General features: G+C 44.6%; 1 protein-coding gene and 1 pseudogene across 1 annotated transcript; both read left to right on the forward strand.

Annotated features, from left to right (window-relative positions):
- The first annotated feature begins 10,644 nt into the window (after nucleotides 1-10,644).
- On the forward strand, nucleotides 10,645-16,370 carry LOC133361748 (zinc finger protein 664-like). The gene is made up of 2 exons (XM_061580748.1): nucleotides 10,645-11,917; nucleotides 16,263-16,370. Exons 1-2 carry the CDS (start codon nucleotides 10,700-10,702, stop codon nucleotides 16,368-16,370), a joined length of 1,326 nt encoding a protein of 441 aa, XP_061436732.1. The 5' UTR covers nucleotides 10,645-10,699.
- LOC133361749 (zinc finger protein 585A-like) overlaps nucleotides 14,406-20,702 on the forward strand; it is a 28,320-nt pseudogene continuing 22,023 nt past the window's right edge.

The following is a 20,702-nucleotide window of genomic DNA, read 5'->3' on the forward strand; positions in this document are numbered from 1 at the left end:
CCCACCCTAATGTGTATCATACTGCTATATGTTTACTGTACAATTACGACACCATACATTACTCTGCACACTGCACCATGCCAGTGAGTGGAACGTGGTCTGAAAGTCACCGTTAACGTGAACACAATCAGTTAAGATCCGAAATGGTTTATTACGTCCTTCCAATGATTGCTAAGCCAGAATCCATCTTCTCGGTTGAAATTGTCTCTGTGTTTGTATATGTGGATCGCCTCATGAACGAATCTCTCATGATAGCCAGATGGCTTGCAGAGAACCTCTGTCTTGGAGAAGTCAATGTCATGTGAGCCCACTGAATTGTAACAGTGATCTGCCACGGCTGAGGTGTTTGTCCTACCGTGTTTCAGGTCTGCCTTATGTTCACGGATGCGGTCCGAGACATGTCGTTTGGTTTCTCCAATGTAACTGCTACCACAGAGGCAACTTAGTTTGTAGACGCCAGGGTACTGTATGTCTGGAACCACATCTTTTACAGACGGGACCATGAAGATGTTGTAGCCAACATCTTCATGGAGAAATTTGAGACGGACGCCATCCAGACTGCCACTCTACGCCCGACCTTATGGAAGAGGTACGTAGACGACACTTTTGTCATCTGGCCACATGGCCGGCCTGCTCTAGACCAATTTCTCGACCACATCAATTCCATACACCCAGCCATCAGATTCACCATGGAAGTCGAAAATGATGGCAAGCTACCCTTTTTGGATGTCCTAATCAAAAGGAGACCTGATGGTTCAATGAGCCACTCTGTCTACAGGAAAGCCACCCACACGGATGCTTATCTAAAACCGGATTCCCACCACCATCCATCCCAGAAGAATTCCCTCATCAAGACTCTATATCATAGAGCCCAATGCATCTCCGACCATGAACACATTTCCAGTGAACTCAAACACGTACGCCAAGCTCTTAAGGCTAATGGTTACTCCGACTACACAATCCGCAAAGCCATCACTCCAACCATCAAGAAGGATCCTGTTGAGGAGCCTTTCAAGACCATCACCTTACCCTACATTGCTGGGGTCACAAAAAAGATCTCCAAAATCCTGATTAAACACAAGATCCAGGTCCGATTCAACACAGTACATAAAATCCGTGATCTGGTCCCGTCTGTAAAAGATGTGGTTCCAGACATACAGTACCCTGGCGTCTACAAACTAAGTTGCCTCTGTGGTAGCAGTTACATTGGAGAAACCAAACGACATGTCTCGGACCGCATCCGTGAACATAAGGCAGACCTGAAACACGGTAGGACAAACACCTCAGCCGTGGCAGATCACTGTTACAATTCAGTGGGCTCACATGACATTGACTTCTCCAAGACAGAGGTTCTCTGCAAGCCATCTGGCTATCATGAGAGATTCGTTCATGAGGCGATCCACATATACAAACACAGAGACAATTTCAACCGAGAAGATGGATTCTGGCTTAGCAATCATTGGAAGGACGTAATAAACCATTTCGGATCTTAACTGATTGTGTTCACGTTAACGGTGACTTTCAGACCACGTTCCACTCACTGGCATGGTGCAGTGTGCAGAGTAATGTATGGTGTCGTAATTGTACAGTAAACATATAGCAGTATGATACACATTAGGGTGGGTAGAATAATACATAGTGTTATATTAAAATGGATAAGGCAGCAACTGCAGCAGCAGCAGCAAGTGCAGCAGCAGCAGCAAGTGCAGCAGCAGCAGCAAGTGCAGCAGCAGCAGCAAGTGCAGCAGCAGCAGCAAGTGCAGCAGCAGCAGCAAGTGCAGCAGCAGCAGCAACTGCAGCAGCAGCAGCAACTGCAGCAGCAGCAGAAACTGCAGCAGCAGCAGCAACTGCTGCAGCAGCAGTAACTGCAGCTCCCTTTGATGCTGTTAATCCTGCATAATGCACATGCATATGCAGTACTAATTACATTCCTGCATTTCCCATAAATATGCTAAATTCCTGTTGATATGCAAATTCCTTTGTCAATGCGCCCAGCTTATATATATGCTCCAAGCCCGTGTGCTGTTTCATTCAGACTCTGTCGCCTCGACGGACCTGGTTTTCACCTGAGGACGGCTGCTTGCGTTGTGGCCGAAACGTCGTGAGAATTGTTTTATTATGTTTTATTTTTATTATTTTATTACTTCCCTTCTACGTGACTTTACCGAAAGAACCAAGAAGATGAATCCCTGCAGTCACGAAAGCTTTAAATCGAAATTTATACATAACGTGGTTGAGCAATAGGGAGCCATCCCTTGACCGCACCCGGGCATCGATCAGCTTCCCATTGTATCTGTACCAGATGAAAATTTTAGCGGTACAGCCACTGAAGGCTTCACGATCGACGTGGTCCAAATATATGTAAATAACGTGGGAGCCAGAGGATATCCCTGTTGCACCCCAAGGTGTATAGGGAATGTCTCTGACTCACGGCCACGTAGTTTGACGCGTGGCCGCTCACCATCATGAAGGTCCTTAAGGATGGTGAGCAGTGGGTGAGGGACTCGGAAAGCACGAAGAACATCCCATAGGCCAGGCCTACTGATGGTATCATAGGCCTTGAGCAGGTCAATAAAGCACACACATGGACTAAGACGCACACATGGGCCTACAGACACGCAAAGAAATGGACTTACACTGACTAACATGGAGGCATGCATACAGCAACTAACACACACGCACATGGACTCAGACACACATATGGACTAACACACACATAGACATCCACTTGAGATATACACACATGGAGTTACACACACATATCGACGTACACACATACAGCGACTCACACACACATTGACGTAAACACACATATGTACTTACTCACACACATATGGACTAAGATACACACACATGGACTTAGACACACATAGATAGACTGACACACACAGCCCTACACACATACACATGTGACACACAGACATCTACTTGAGATACACAGACATGGATGAACACACACATATGGACTCACACAAACGCATTGACTTACACACACACATCGAGTGACACACACATGTATAGACTTACACACATATGTGGACTAACACACACACATATGGACTGACACACACATACACATGGACGTACATGGCCACATCACAGACTGGCAGACCGTCGCAGTGTCATAAAAGCGCAGCAAAAAAAGGGAAAATGCATAATACAAATAGTATTATTTCAACAAGCTTTGCTTTGTTAGCTGAATTTAGCTTTTATAAATATTCGTTTTCTAACCAGACAACCGAAATTGTGTCCTTGGAGTTTTGGGTTAACATTCATTTTGAAGATACTAGGGCTTCCAGGCATGTTTATGACCATTTGCCCTCTCACTGTTTGTCATAACAGCCCCTGTGATGAATTTTGGAATATTTTCACTATATCATGAACATATGAATAAGTATAGACGTGTAAGTCATGTGTAACTGTGTATATATGTATTCCTCTGTGCCTCGATACTTACGTAGATGGTGTGGATATTCTCTTTTTAAATCCTTTATATTAAGTTCGCTTGCTTGCGTGCTTGCTTGCTTGCTTATGACCGTGCAAACCTTTCGGTCGTTTTTTAACCCACTTCCCGTGATCCAATCGAGCTGACATTTTGCACACAGACTCGTTGTGCGAGACAATTAATGTTCGTGAAATTTTTTTTTTAAATCCTTTATATTAAGTTCGCTTGCTTGCGTGCTTGCTTGCTTGCTTATGACCGTGCAAACATTTCGGTCGTTTTTTAACCCACTTCCCGTGATCCAATCGAGCTGACATTTTGCACACAGACTCGTTGTGCGAGACAATTAATGTTCGTGAAAATTTTTTTCAAAAATGTTACACTGTTTAGGGAAAACTAATTAAATATTTAATTACCAATTGTTTAATACTGCAGACAATCATCTGACCCATAGGTGGCAGCCATCTCAAGCCAGATGACGAGAGGACTCTAGCCGCCACGCATATAAAGGATTTAGAGTGAAAAACTTTGTTTTTACGGGTTATACTTATTTCTGTCTGCAGCTGACGCTTCCTCTGCAGAATTGTCTGATGGAGCAAAGGCACTCAGCGCAGCTCGGTACAAAAAGGCAACAACGCGACCAGCGTGCATACAGCACGGATCGTCCTGGCCATTTGACACAGTACCAGAGAACTCACACAGAAGATAAACTCTTCAGGTGCACTCTGTGTGACAAGGCATTTGCATGGTCATCAGGTCTTCAAATACATCAGAGAATACACACGGGGGAGAAACCCTTCAGGTGCACTTTGTGCGGGAAGGCGTTTGCAGGCTCATCAAATTTTAAAAGACACCAGAGGACACACAATCATCAGAAGATCCCCAAGAAATGGAGTCTGAAATCGGCTTGTGAAAGTCAAAGTGCTGCAATGAGCCCATCCCTCATGAAACCAGAAGTGAATCCCAGCTTGGACACTTTTAAAGGTATCAAGGTGAAATGTGAAAAGGCGAAGGTGAAATGTGAAGAAATGATGAAGAGCGAAGAAGTGAAGGTGAAATGTGAGAAAGTGATGGTGAAGAGCGAAAAAGTGACGGTAAACTGTGAAGATGAAGATTCAACTCCAAAATCGTACCTTCACATCGATGGAGGCAACGTGAAGCAGGAGGAGAATTCTGACTGCGAGGCAGAGCTAGGCAACTCCCAGCAGTTTGTGGAAGTGGAGGTGTGGGTGGACTTCTTAGACAATACAAAGTCAAATGGAGACCCGGTAGATGGGTTGGCTTGAGACAATGAAGCTCCAATAGATGCACCTTTGTCACAGGCCTTTAATGAAAAGAACGTGAATTTGAACACTGAATTCTTGGGTTCAACCTGCAGAGTAAGAGCGGCGAGTATTTGTTGACCTGTGGGTTGGGTAGATGAATAATCAGGAGCAAGAGCCAAGAAGCTTCCAAGTATTCCACTGTTATATTTATATTTTCATTGATATGGTGCTTGCTTAATTGCCTCAGCAACTCAGTTTCATATCTCATCACAAACACTCGAAGAGCACCTTCAAGTGGCAGCTGCCTCAGTGTCATAAGGTGACACTGCTGTCACCTGCATGTGAGCATGAGTCTGTCAGTAGGGGGTGATGATTGATGTGTAATCTTCATTATGTAATTTCTGGATCATGTTTGAAATTGCCCAAATATTGACCAAGACACCAACATGCAATGACCTATGCGTTTTGAATGACACAATCGTATGTTTTATATCCACTGTTAAGCAGACGGTGCATATTTTGTTTAATGTTACTGGAGTAGCCATCAGACGTGCCTGTCGGATTTGAATCTTGAACCTCTGCAATAAATAGAGAATGTGCGACCACTTGGATTCCCTCAATCTGATGTTCCATTTAGAGGGGTCCACGTTTCACATGCCTACAGAAGGGAGGGCAAAACTGGCCGAGAAGAACCGAAGCTTCATGCGGAGCGACAGACCAGGTAGCTTCCACACAGCATAGCGCAGCCGATGAAAAGATAATGCCGCCCGACTGATTCGGACCACCCACACACTGTACACACGCAGTGTTCCCACAAGGTCTACACACACCATATACACAGCGTACACACAGTTTACCCACACAGTATACAGTCTGTACACCCACAGTGTATACACACAGTAACAACAACCGCCATTCGCCACTAAGTGGCGGTGACGTCACCACGGCGCTTGTGCCAGGCTATGTGCACGGGGCACATCCAGGTGTCATGGGTCGACTGATATAGATGACTGGCCAATGCACCACCTGTGCCCCCGACTGTGCCAACAAACAGTGTCCACACACAATGTTCACGTTATTGTTGAGCTCACGCACCCAATGGGTCTCTGTTCAAGAGAGGGAGCCACAGAAATGGAATCTAAATAAAATTGAACTCTAACCCTGATCTCGCTCTCTGACGTCACCCCTCATTAACTCGGCGTGATATGCGAGGGTGAGGTGTCCCCCACTAGTGACGTCATGTCACTGAGGTAATTACCCCCCCACCGGGATTTTGAGCGTGACGTCACGTCTACCGATTTCCGTTCCAGTAAAATGCTTATTTGGGACGGGGACGGCAGTCAAGCACCATCACCTGACATGGGCCCCTCTCATTAACATAATTTATTCAGTTACCCTGCTGCTCGTTGGAGGAGGGGATTGTGTGAATCCCGCAAGTGACGTCATGTCACCTCCTGCTGCCGCATGACGTCACGAGTTGCCAGGTAGCTGCTGCTCCGCGCACGATCGCTCACTGAGATCGGAGGTGAGAAGTTTACATCGTTGTTGTTGTTGTGGTGGTTGTTGTTGTTGTTGTGAACCCAGGTAGAGCCTAGCTCCTTCTCCCTCGTAGGGATATCAATTGAGTAGCAGCGAGTATGGAATCGATGTCCAGGTTGGAACATTACAACGCGGGGCCTAGCCATGCAGGGACTTGCCTCCTGCCCTCGCCTGATTGCATTTGCTTTAATTCTCTGCTTAAGTTTAATTTGTCTTCACCTGGCTCACTACTTTGAAACTTTGTTTTACTTTAAATATTTCTACGTTTTTTTTTATTTTACCAGGCATAGCCCACTTGAGCTACACCGCTCGTTTTCAGACGCGACCTGCCCACAACACAGTGGGCTTATCAACGTGTGGAAATCGTCTTGGTTCTTTCGGTAAAGTCACGTAGAAGGGAAGTAATAAAATAATAGAATTAAAACATAATAAAATAATTCTCACGACGTTTCGGCCACAACGCAAGCAGCCGTCCTCAGGTGAAAACCAGGTGTCGACAGACCTGGTTTTCATCTGAGGGACGGCTGCTTGCGTTGTGGTCGAAACGTCGTGAGAATGATTTTATTATGTTTTATTTTGATTATTTTATTACTTCCCTTCTACGTGACTTTACCGAAAGAACCAAGAAGATGAACCCCTGCAGTCACGAAAGCTTAAATCGAAATTTAACGTGTGGAAATGTTTATCGGTCAAATACTCTAAACGCGTGGTGATGTTGACTCTAAATGTGCAGTGAAAACCGCAGGATTCGGAGGAAAATCCACGCGACCACGGAGAGAGAGGGACACGCAAATGCCAAATATACAGCCATAATACAGGTTTGTTTGTGTGAGATCGTGTAAATAAATAAATGTGTCGTTCACCCCGCTACCACCCGATACATCCAATTAATAAGGGGTTTGTCACGTAAACAGAACGTGGCCAATGCGTCACTAGTACAGCACTAGTGTGTAGTGTATAATACTGTAGTGTATAGTAGTGTGTAGTGTATAGTGTAGTGTACTAGTACAGCACATCGGTGTGTTGAAGAGCCAAGCCACAACATTTACAATCTGAGTACAACGTTTTGAAACTATTTCCAACCAGCTTCATCAGACGACAGCCACATGTTGTGGCTTGGCTCTGTGGGAATAGAAATCGGCTCGTTGGGTTAATAGCGCAGCACGCTAACCGTTGCACTACCGCTCCCCACTCACGCACAAACTTTATCGGAAGTATAGTATCCAGTAATAACTAAGTTTCCCGGCTTAGCTCAGGTGTCGGTAATCAAACATTAAAAGTAATGTCTTGCCATGCTGGCTTTATTAGAATAATTTAATTCTGCCAAAGAAAGCTGTAAATGTGTATATTGTCACGGTTTTGTGGTTGTGTTATACAATAGCGGGGCTTGTTTGTTTCATGAGGACAGCTTTTAAATACGTTGCCCTTGGAAAGCTTCAGGATGGACAATTCATAATCAACGTTTTTGGGTTTAGATCGCGTTTATTTATAAATGTGTCGTAACCCTCCACCACCCGACACGGCCAATCAGTAAAAAAGTGTCACGTTGACAAAGACAAATAGTTCACTGCTTTAGCCCACCGGTGTGTTGAAGCCACAACATTTACAATTTAGTACGACGTTTCGCTGGTAATTGCAACCAGCATCATCGGGCAATTGCCCGATGATGCTGGTTGCAATTAAAGCAGTGAACTATTTGTCTTTGTCAACGTGACACTTTTTTACTGATTGGCCGTGTCGGGTGGTGGAGGGTTACGACACATTTATAAATAAACGCGATCTAAACCCAAAAACGTTGATTATGAATAACATTGGTCGCGAAAGCCTACGTGTTAAACTGAGGATGGACAATGTTAGATTTTTGCCATCTGGTGGTGTTGGCACAATTTGGTTCCCAAAAAAACGTTCATATGCACAAAGTTTGCTTTATTTATATAGATTATATATATGCTCAAAGCTCGTGTGCTGTTTCATTCAGACTGTCGCCTCGACGGACCTGGTTTTCACCTGAGGACGGCTGCTTGCGTTGTGGCCGAAACGTCGTGAGAATAATTTTATTATGTTTTATTTGTATTATTTTATTATTATTTTATCTTTAGACGTGACTTAACCGAAAGAACCAAAGAGTAATCAGGCAGTTCTACATGTGGTGGAGGAGCTCCCATGCCTGGTTAATGTGTTCACGACCAGCTCTGGTTTGGCAGCCAAAGTCTCACTTTAAATTTGTCTAGCAGCATTCTTTCATTAGACTGTGTAACACTGTGTGGAAGCTGCCTGGACTTTTGCGCTATACAAAGCTGTGAGTGTCCATCACCAAGGTCTAGTCTGTCTGAGACCATCCCTCTCCCTGCCATACTGGCAACGCACCCGCCTCTCACTCTTCGTACTGTGGATGGTGGGCGCACAGGACGGTGCCACGTAGCCATTCCAGGCTGGGTCCAAATGGGTTACGTGGGTCACCGAGCCACCAGGCCTCATTCCACGACTGATATCAATATACAATATCTGTAACGAGGCCCCCCAATAGACTGCCCCTGGAACTGTATCCGGCACGTCCCACTGAGGGAAGTCCCCGGGGCCCGGGCCAGGACATGCTGGTGGGAATGTCGCTTGGCTGGCTTGGGAACGCCTGGGAATTCCCCAGGAAGATCCAGAGGCTGTCGCAAGGGAAAGGGAGGTCTGGACTACCCTACTGAATGTGCTGCCGCTACAACCCTCACCAAGACAAGAGGATTTAGAAATAAACGAACAAAGCTGCGAGTCTTATTGGCCACAGATATTACTCCTTTCTCTGTAGATGCAAAATATTAACTTATTTAAAGGACCGTCTGTTCTGGCTTATAATTAAGACTGGCCAGTCTATGATCCCCTCTATTGAACCAAACAAGATTGTATTATAACCTTACAGAGCCCTAAAATATCAGTACAGAATATAATCTGAGACTTTGGCAGGGGAGGCTGCATTGGTTGGGGCATGAATTCCGCATAAACAGACAGCATGCACAATCATCTTCTGTTAGTCCAGATGTTACGGGCTAAACGGGCATGGCATTGGCTAGAGAAGAGATTGGAGGATGTGGAGTTGATCAGACCTGCTGTCAAGATCGGCCTCTCGAAGAGGCCCGTGACATATGCTGCAGGGGAGTTGGAGGTATTTGCTCTGCAACAACAATGAGGTTGGAGTAGCAACGATCACATGAATGGGTGGAACGCTGGGTGCCTCAAATGCAGCAAGACAGCAGGAAAAACAGCTGGTGCGTCTGTTAATCATCTCAGTCAGTCATCCCTTGACACCTGGATCATTCCCATGACATGCTGACAAGTGATCCACACTTACATGGCATTCATGTGAAATATATGTGTATGTAAGAGTTTATCTATGTGGGGAGCGGTGGCGCAGTTTTTCCACTGTGTAACAAAAACAATGTCTTGTTCCTGGGTAGTATGTGTTATTTCCTAATTGCTTTTGCCTCTTAAGTACAAAAAATGGCTATTCCCCACAAACTTTGCTTTTGTGACCAGGACAGTGATATTTAGAAATTTACCTCTTTTCAATGAAAAAACTGGTGAATTTGTTATTTTCGTTCACGTACAATTCTGGTCACAAAAGCAAAATTTGTGGGGAATAATAGCCAATTTCTAGACTCTTAGGCATAAGCAATAAAAAAATAACACTTAGTACCCAGGAACAAAAATTGTGTTACATAGTGTTATCACAATTAAAGTTTGATTATCTCCGACAACAAACGTGATTGATTCGTGAAAACTTAACTTATTATGGGGAAGCATTAATACTGAGCATATGAAGGTGGCCAGGCATGGTTCTGAACACACCACCACCTTTTTTCCATGCCAGTGTGTGTTACAGTGTCAAGTTTGTATTTGCAGTAAAGTATATTAACTCGATTGAACACGGAGGTTAAATCAAAACAATAGTATATACTTTTTTTCTTCTGAAAATTTTTTAGGAGAATGGAAACAGGAAATTAACACTGCACATATGCAGCTGAAGTTAGATCTGTTCATCCCAGCATTCAAGGAAATCTGAGCCTGGCTTCATGCCTCTAAGTTAGCGATTGAACATTAATTTATGCATTCTGCATAAAAAAAATAGTATTATTTTCAACACCCTTTGCTATGTTAGCTGCATTTTTCTTTTATAAATATTCCTTTTGTAGCCAGACTACCGAAATTGTGTGCTTGGAGTTTTAGGTTAACATTCATTTTGAAGATACTAGGGCTTCCAGGTTGACCATTTGCCCTCTAATTGTGTGCCCGTGTGATGAATTTGGGAATCTTTTTCATATTATCATGAATATGTGAATGAGTATAGACATGCAAGTCATGTGTGACTGTATATATGCATTCCTTTGTGCCTCAATACTGACGTAAATGGTGTGGATATTCTCTTTTTTCTCTCTGCAGCTGACGCTTCCTCTGCAAAATTGGTTTGATGGAGCAAAGGCACTCAGCGCAGCTCGGTACAAAAAGGCAACAACGCGACCAGCGTGCATACAGCACGGATCGTGTTGGACATTTAACACAGCACCAGAGAACTCACACAGGAGAGAAACCCTTCAAGTGCACTGTGTGTGACAAGGCATTTTCATATCCATCAGTTTTAAGGAACCACCAGAGAACACACACGGGAGAGAAACCCTTCAGTTGCACTCTGTGTGGGAAGGCGTTTGCACGTTCACAAAATCTTAAAATACACCAGAGAACACACACAGGAGAGAAACCCTTCAAGTGCACTGTGTGTGACAAGGCATTTTCACATTCATCAGTTCTTAGGATCCACCAGAGAACACACACGGGAGAGAAACTCTTCAGGTGCAGTCTGTGCGGGAAGGCGTTTTCACAGTCATCTGGTCTTGTATCGCACCAGAGAACACACACGGGAGATAAACCCTTCAAGTGCAGTGTGTGTGGGAAGGCATTTTCAGATAAATCTCCTCTTAAAAAACACCGGATAACACACACAGGAGAAAAACCCTTCAAGTGTAGTCTGTGCGAGAAGGCGTTTTCACAGTCATCTGCTCTTGTATTACATCAGAGAACTCACATGAGAGAGAAACCCTTCAGTTGCACTTTGTGTGGGAAGGCGTTTGCACATTCACAACATCTTAAAATACACCAGAGAACACACACAGGAGAGAAACCCTTCAGTTGCACTCTGTGTGGGAAGGCGTTTGCACAATCACCATATCTTAAATTACACCAGAGAACACACACTGGAGAGAAACCCTTCAAGTGCACTGTGTGTGGGAAGGCGTTTGCACATTCACAACATCTTCAATTACACCAGAGAACACACACGGGAGAGAAACCCTTCAAGTGCACTGTGTGTGACAAGGCATTTGCACAATCATCACATCTTCAAGCACACCAGAGAACACACACGGGAGAGAAACCCTTCAGTTGCACTCTGTGTGGGAAGGCGTTTGCACAGTCATCAATTCTTAAAAGACACCAGAGGACACACAAGCATCAGAAGATCCCCAAGAAATGGAGTCTGAAATCGGCTTGTGAAAGTCAAAGTGCTGCAATGAGCCCATCCCTCATGAAACCAGAAGTGAATCCCAGCTTGGACACTTTTAAAGGTATCAAGGTGAAATGTGAAGAGGCGAAGGTGAAATGTGAAGAAGTGATGAAGAGCGAAGATGTGAAGGTGAAATGTGAAGTGATGGTGAAGAGCGAAAAAGTGACGGTAAACTGTGAAGATGAAGATTCAACTCCAAAATCGTACCTTCACATCGATGGAGACAACGTGAAGCAGGAGGAGAATTCTGACTGCGAGGCAGAGCTAGGCAACTCCCAGCAGTTTGTGGAAGTGGAGGTGTGGGTGGACTTCTTAGACAATACAAAGTCAAATGGAGACCCGGTAGATGGGTAGGCTTGAGACAATGAAGCTCCAATAGATGCACCTTTGTCACAGGCCTTTAATGAAAAGAACGTGAAATTGAACACTGAATTCCTGGGTTCAACCTGCAGAGTAAGAGCGGCGAGTATTTGTTGACCTGTGGGTTGGGTAGATGAAGTATCAGGAGCAAGAGCCAATAAGCTTCTAAGTATTCCACTGTTATATTTATATTAGCATTGATATGGTGTTTAATTGCCTCAGCAACTCAGTTTTATATCTCATCACAAACACTCGAAGAGCACCTTCAAGTGGCAGCTGCCTCTGTCATAAGGTGACTCTGCTGTCACCTGCATGTGGGCATGAGTCTGTCAGTAGGGGGTGATGATGTGTAATCTTCATTATGTAATTTCTGGATAATGTTTGAAATTGCCCAAATATTGTCCATGACACCAACATGCAATGACCTATGCGTTTTGAATGACACAATCTTAAGCAGACGGTGCATATTTTGTTAAATGTTCCTTGAGTAGCCAGACGTGCCTGTCGGATTTGAACCTTGAACCTCTGCAATAAATAGAGAATGTGCTTCTACTTGGCTTCCCTCAATCTGAGTGTAGGCATGACAGCCTGAATGTGTCTAACTGGCGCAGATGTTCCATTTAGAGGGGTCCACGTTTCACATGCCTACATTAGGGAGGGCATGACTGGCCGAGAAGAACCGAAGCTTCATGTGGAGCGACAGACCAGGCAGCTTCTACACAGCATAGCGCAGCCGATGTAAATATAATGCCACCCGACTGATTCGGACCACCCACACTACACGCAGTATACCCACAAGATCTACACACACCATGTACACAGCGTACACACAGTTTGCCCACACAGTATACAAACAGTCTGTACACGCACCGTGTATACACACAGTAACAACCGCCATTCGCCACTAAGTGGCGGTGACGTCACCACGGCGCTTGTGCCAGGCTATGTGCATGGGGCAGATCCAGGTGTCATGGGTCGACTGACTTAAATGACTGGCCAATGCACCACCTGTGCCCCCGACTGCGCCAACAAACAGTGTCCACACACAATGTTCACGTTGTTGTTGAGCTCACGCACCCAATGGGTCTCTGTTCAAGAGAGGGAGCCACAGAAATGGAATCTAAATAAACTTGAACTCTAACCCTGATCTCGCTCTCTGACGTCACCCCTCATTAACTCGGCATGATATGCGAGGGGGAGGTGTCCTCCATTAGTGACGTCATGTCACCGAGGTATTTACCCCCCACCGGGATTTTGAGCGTGACGTCACGTCTGCCGATTTCCGTTCCAGTAAAGTGCTTATTTGGGACGGGGTCAGCAGCCAAGAACCATCACCTGACATGGGCCCCTCTCATTAACATAATATATTCAGTTACCCTGCTGCTCGTTGGGGAAGAGGATTGTGTGAACCCCGCAAGTGACGTCATGTCACCTGCTGCTGCCGCATGACGTCACGAGTAACCAGGTAGCTGCTGCTCCGCGCACGCTCGCTCACTGAGATCCGAGGTGAGAAGTTTACATCGTGGTGGTTGTTGTTGTGGTGATTGTTGTTGTAGTTGTTGTTGTGAACCCAGGTAGAGCCTCGCTCCTTCTCCCTCGTAGGGATATCAATTGAGTAGCAGCGAGTATGGAATCGATGTCCAGGTTGGAACATTACAACGCGGGGCCTAGCCATGCGGGGCCTTGCCTCCTGCCCTCGCCTGATTGCATTTGCTTTAATTCTCTGCTTAAGTTTAATTTGTCTTCACCTGGCTCACTACTTTGAAACTTTGTTTTTACTTTCAATATTTCTACGTTTTTTTATTTTACCAGGCATAGGCCACTTGAGCTACACCGCTCGTTTTCAGAAGCGACCTGCCCACAACACAGTGGGCTTATCAACGTGTGGAAATCGTCTTGGTTCTTTCGGTAAAGTCACGTAGAAGGGAAGTAATAAAATAATCAAAATAAAACATAATAAAATAATTCTCACGACGTTTCGGCCACAACGCAAGCAGCCGTCCTCAGGTGAAAACCAGGTGTCGACAGACCTGGTTTTCACCTGAGGGACGGGTGTTTGCGTTGTGGCCGAAACCTTCGTGAGAATTATTTTGTTTTATTTTGATTATTTTATTACTTCCCTTCTACGTGACTTTACCGAAAGAACCAAGAAGATGAATCCCTGCAGTCATGAAAGCTTTAAATCGAATTTTTAGGTGTGGAAATGTTTATCGGTCAAATACTCTAAACGCGTGGTGATGTTGACTCTAAATGTGCAGGGAAAACCGCAGGATTCGGAGGAAAATCCACGCGACTACGGAGAGAGAGGGACACGCAAACTCCAAATATACAGCCATAACACAGGTTTGTTTGTGTGAGATCGTGTAAATAAATAAATGTGTCGTTCACCCCGCTACCACCCGATACATCCAATTAATAAGGGGTTTGTCACGTAAACAGAACGTGGCCAATGCGTCACTAGTACAGCACTAGTGTGTAGTGTATAATACTGTAGTGTATAGTAGTGTGTAGTGTATAGTGTAGTGTACTAGTACAGCACATCGGTGTGTTGAAGAGCCAAGCCACAACATTTACAATCTGAGTACAACGTTTTGAAACTATTTCCAACCAGCTTCATCAGACGACAGCCACATGTTGTGGCTTGGCTCTGTGGGAATAGAAATCGGCTCGTTGGGTTAATAGCGCAGCACGCTAACCGTTGCACTACCGCTCCCCACTCACGCACAAACTTTATCGGAAGTATAGTATCCAGTAATAACTAAGTTTCCCGGCTTAGCTCAGGTCTCGGTAATCAAACATTAAAAGTAATGTCTTGCCATGCTGGCTTTATTAGAATAATTTAATTCTGCCAAAGAAAGCTGTAAATGTGTACATTGTCACGGTTTTGTGGTTGTGTTATACAATAGCGGGGCTTGTTTGTTTCATGAGGACAGCTTTTAAATACGTTGCCCTTGGAGAGCTTCAGGATGGACAATTCATAATCAACGTTTTTGGGTTTAGATCGCGTTTATTTATAAATGTGTCGTAACCCTCCACCACCCGACACGGCCAATCAGTAAAAAAGTGTCACGTTGACAAAGACAAATAGTTCACTGCTTTAATTGCAACCAGCATCATCGGGCAATTGCCCGATGATGCTGGTTGCAATTACCAGCGAAACGTCGTACTCAAATTGTAAATGTTGTGGCTTCAACACACCGGTGGGCTAAAGCAGTGAACTATTTGTCTTTGTCAACGTGACACTTTTTTACTGATTGGCCGTGTCGGGTGGTGGAGGGTTACGACACATTTATAAATAAACGCGATCTAAACCCAAAAACGTTGATTATGAATAACATTGGTCGCGAAAGCCTACGTGTTAAACTGAGGATGGACAATGTTAGATTTTTGCCATCTGGTGTTGTTGGCACAATTTGGTTCCCAAAAAAACGTTCATATGCACAAAGTTTGCTTTATTTATATAGATTATATATATGCTCCAAGCTCGTGTGCTGTTTCATTCAGACTGTCGCCTCGACGGACCTGGTTTTCACCTGAGGACGGCTGCTTGCGTTGTGGCCGAAACGTCGTGAGAATAATTTTATTATGTTTTATTTGTATTATTTTATTATTATTTTATCTTTAGACGTGACTTAACCGAAAGAACCAAAGAGTAATCAGGCAGTTCTACATGTGGTGGAGGAGCTCCCATGCCTGGTTAATGTGTTCACGACCAGCTCTGGTTTGGCAGCCAAAGTCTCACTTTAAATTTGTCTAGCAGCATTCTTTCATTAGACTGTGTAACACTGTGTGGAAGCTGCCTGGACTTTTGCGCTATACAAAGCTGTGAGTGTCCATCACCAAGGTCTAGTCTGGCTGAGACCATCCCTCTCCCTGCCATACTGGCAACGCACCCGCCTCTCACTCTTCGTACTGTGGATGGTGGGCGCACAGGACGGTGCCACGTAGCCATTCCAGGCTGGGTCCAAATGGGTTACGTGGGTCACCGAGCCACCAGGCCTCATTCCACGACTGATATCAATATACAATATCTGTAACGAGGCCCCCCAATAGACTGCCCCTGGAACTGTATCCGGCACGTCCCACTGAGGGAAGTCCCCGGGGCCCGGGCCAGGACATGCTGGTGGGAATGTCGCTTGGCTGGCTTGGGAACGCCTGGGAATTCCCCAGGAAGATCCAGAGGCTGTCGCAAGGGAAAGGGAGGTCTGGACTGCCCTACTGAATGTGCTGCCGCTACAACCCTCACCAAGACAAGAGGATTTAGAAATAAACGAACAAAGCTGCGAGTCTTCTTGGCCACAGATATTACTCCTTTCTCTGTAGATGCAAAATATTAACTTATTTAAAGGACCGTCTGTTCTGGCTTATAATTAAGACTGGCCAGTCTATGATCCCCTCTATTGAACCAAACAAGATTGTATTATAACCTTACAGAGCCCTAAAATATCAGTACAGAATATAATCTGAGACTTTGGCAGGGGAGGCTGCATTGGTTGGGGCATGAATTCCGCATAAACAGACAGCATGCACAATCATCTTCTGTTAGTCCAGATGTTACGGGCTAAACGGGCATGGCATTGGCTAGAGAAGAGATTGGAGGATGTGGAGTTGATCAGACCTGCTGTCAAGATCGGCCTCTCGAAGAGGCCCGTGACATATGCTGCAGGGGAGTTGGAGGTATTTGCTCTGCAACAACAATGAGGTTGGAGTAGCAACGATCACATGAATGGGTGGAACGCTGGGTGCCTCAAATGCAGCAAGACAGCAGGAAAAACAGCTGGTGCGTCTGTTAATCATCTCAGTCAGTCATCCCTTGACACCTGGATCATTCCCATGACATGCTGACAAGTGATCCACACTTACATGGCATTCATGTGAAATATATGTGTATGTAAGAGTTTATCTATGTGGGGAGCGGTGGCGCAGTTTTTCCACTGTGTAACAAAAACAATGTCTTGTTCCTGGGTAGTATGTGTTATTTCCTAATTGCTTTTGCCTCTTAAGTACAAAAAATGGCTATTCCCCACAAACTTTGCTTTTGTGACCAGGACAGTGATATTTAGAAATTTACCTCTTTTCAATGAAAAAACTGGTGAATTTGTTATTTTCGTTCACGTACAATTCTGGTCACAAAAGCAAAATTTGTGGGGAATAATAGCCAATTTCTAGACTCTTAGGCATAAGCAATAAAAAAATAACACTTAGTACCCAGGAACAAAAATTGTGTTACATAGTGTTATCACAATTAAAGTTTGATTATCTCCGACAACAAACGTGATTGATTCGTGAAAACTTAACTTATTGTGGGGAAGCATTAATACTGAGCATATGAAGGTGGCCAGGCATGGTTCTGAACACACCACCACCTTTTTTCCATGCCAGTGTGTGTTACAGTGTCAAGTTTGTATTTGCAGTAAAGTATATTAACTCGATTGAACACGGAGGTTAAATCAAAACAATAGTATATACTTTTTTTCTTCTGAAAATTTTTAGGAGAATGGAAACAGGAAATTAACACTGCACATATGCAGCTGAAGTTAGATCTGTTCATCCCAGCATTCAAGGAAATCTGAGCCTGGCTTCATGCCTCTAAGTTAGCGATTGAACATTAATTTATGCATTTCTGCATAAAAAAAATAGTATTATTTTCAACACCCTTTGCTATGTTAGCTGCATTTTTCTTTCATAAATATTCCTTTTGTAGCCAGACAACCGAAATTGTGTGCTTGGAGTTTTAGGTTAACATTCATTTTGAAGATACTAGGGCTTCCAGGTTGACCATTTGCCCTCTAATTGTGTGCCCGTGTGATGAATTTGGGAATCTTTTTCATATTATCATGAATATGTGAATGAGTATAGACATGCAAGTCATATGTGACTGTATATATGCATTCCTTTGTGCCTCAATACTGACGTAAATGGTGTGGATATTCTCTTTTTTCTCTCTGCAGCTGACGCTTCCTCTGCAAAATTGGTTTGATGGAGCAAAGGCACTCAGCGCAGCTCGGTACAAAAAGGCAACAACGCGACCAGCGTGCATACAGCACGGATCGTGTTGGACATTTAACACAGCACCAGAGAACTCACACAGGAGAGAAACCCTTCAAGTGCACTGTGTGTGACAAGGCATTTTCATATCCATCAGTTTTAAGGAACCACCAGAGAACACACACAGGAGAAAAACCCTTCAAGTGCAGTCTGTGCGCGAAGGCGTTTTCACGGTCATCTGTTCTTGTATTACATCAGAGAACACACACGGGAGAGAAACCCTTCAGTTGCACTCTGTGTGGGAAGGCGTTTGCACGTTCACAACATCTTAAAATACACCAGAGAACACACACAGGAGAGAAACCCTTCAAGTGCACTGTGTGTGGGAAGGCATTTTCAGATAAATCTGCTCTTAAAAAACACCGGATAACACACACAGGAGAAAAACCCTTCAAGTGCAGTCTGTGCGGGAAGGCGTTTTCACAGTCATCTGCTCTTGTATTACATCAGAGAACTCACACGAGAGAGAAACCCTTCAGTTGCACTTTGTGTGGGAAGGCGTTTGCACATTCACAACATTTTAAAATACACCAGAGAACACACACGGGAGAGAAACCCTTCAGTTGCACTCTGTGTGGTAAGGCGTTTGCACAATCACCATATCTTAAATTACACCAGAGAACACACACTGGAGAGAAACCCTTCAAGTGCGCTGTGTGTGACAAGGCATTTGCACAGTCATCAGGTCTTCATAGACACCAGAGAACACACACGGGAAAGAAACCCTTCAGTTGCACTCTGTGTGAGAAGGCATTTTCATATCCATCAGTTCTAAGGAACCACCGGAGAACACACACGGGAGATAAACCCTTCAAGTGCAGTGTGTGTGGGAAGGCATTTTCAGATTCATCTGCTCTTAAACAACACCGGAGAACACACACAGGAGAAAAACCCTTCAAGTGCAGTCTGTGCAGGAAGGCGTTTGCACAGTCATCAATTCTTAAAAGACACGAGAGGACACACAATCATCAGAAGATCCCCAAGAAATTGAGTCTGAAATCGGCTTGTGAAAGTCAAAGTGCTGCAATGAGCCCATCCCTCATGAAACCAGAAGTGAATCCCAGCTTGGACACTTTTAAAGGTATCAAGGTGAAATGCGAAGAGGCGAAGGTGAAATGTGAAGAAATGATGAAGAGCGAAGAAGTGAAGGTGAAATGTGAGAAAGTGATGGTGAAAAGCGAAAACGTGACGGTAAACTGTGAAGATGAAGATTCAACTCCAAAATCGTACCTTCACATCGATGGAGGCAACGTGAAGCAGGAGGAGAATTCTGACTGCGAGGCAGAGCTTGGCAACTCCCAGCAGTTTGTGGAAGTGGAGGTGTGGGTGGACTTCTTAGACAATACAAAGTCAAATGGAGGCCCGGTAGATGGGTAGGCTTGAGACAATGAAGCTCCAATAGATGCACCTTTGTCACAGGCCTTTAATGAAAAGAAGGTGAATTTGAACACTGAATTCCTGTGTTCAACCTGCAGAGTAAGAGCGGCGAGTATTTGTTGACCTGTGGGTTGGGTAGATGAATAATCAGGAACAAGAGCCAATAAGCTTCCAAGTATTCCACTGTTATATTTATATTTGCATTGATATGGTGCTTGCTTAATTGCCTCAGCAACTCAGTTTCATATCTCATCACAAACGTTCGAAGAGCACCTTCAAGTGGCAGCTGCCTCTGTCATAAGGTGACACTGCTGTCACCTGCATGTGGGCATGAGTCTGTCAGTAGGGGGCAGAGGTGTGGACTCGAGTCATGTGTCTTGGACTCGAGTCAGACTCGAGTCATGAATTTTGATGACTTCAGACTCGACTTGGACTTGCATAACAATGACTTTGTCCCACCTCTGAGGTGTGGACTCGAGTCATGTGACTTGGACTCGAGTCAGACTCGAGTCATGAATTTGATGACTTCAGACTCGACTTGGACTTGCATAACAATGACTTTGTCCCACCTCTGGTAGGGGGTGATGATTGATGTGTAATCTTCATTATGTAATTTCTGGATCATGTTTGAAATTGCCCAAATATTGACCATGACACCAACATGCAATGACCTATGCGTTTTGAATGACAATCGTATGTTTTACATCCACTGTTAAGCAGACGGTGCATATTTTGTTAAATGTTACTGGAGTAGCCAGACGTGCCTGTCGGATTTGAACCTTGAACCTCTGCAATAAATAGAGAATGTGCTTCTACTTGGCTTCCCTCAATCTGAGTGTAGGCATGACAGCCTGAATGTTTCTAACCGGCGCAGATGTTCCATTTAGAGGGGTCCACGTTTCACATGCCTACAGAAGGGAGGGCAAAACTGGCCGAGAAGAACCGAAGCTTCATGCGGAGCAACAGACCAAGTAGCTTCCACACAGCATAGCGCAGCCGATGTAAAGATAATGCCGCCCGACTGATTCGGACCACCCACTGTACACACGCAGTGTACCCACAAGGTCTACACACCATGTACACAGCGTAGACACAATTTACCCACACAGTATACAGTCTGTACACGCAC

Source organism: Lethenteron reissneri, unplaced genomic scaffold, assembly GCF_015708825.2.
Source record: "Lethenteron reissneri isolate LAM-NWPU_2019-01 unplaced genomic scaffold, ASM1570882v1 scaffold_122, whole genome shotgun sequence".
NCBI classification, from domain to species: Eukaryota; Metazoa; Chordata; class Hyperoartia; order Petromyzontiformes; family Petromyzontidae; genus Lethenteron; species Lethenteron reissneri.

What these genes read in the sequence shown, in the direction of transcription:
- LOC133361748 (XM_061580748.1), top strand. Translation starts at nt 10,700, where the DNA reads ATGGAGCAAAGGCACTCAGCGCAGCTCGGTACAAAAAGGCAACAACGC. An exon ending in TGAAGAGCGAAGATGTGAAG is followed by an intron (nt 11,918 to 16,262) that starts GTGAAATGTGAA and finishes GGCCCGGGCCAG; the next exon opens with GACATGCTGGTGGGAATGTC.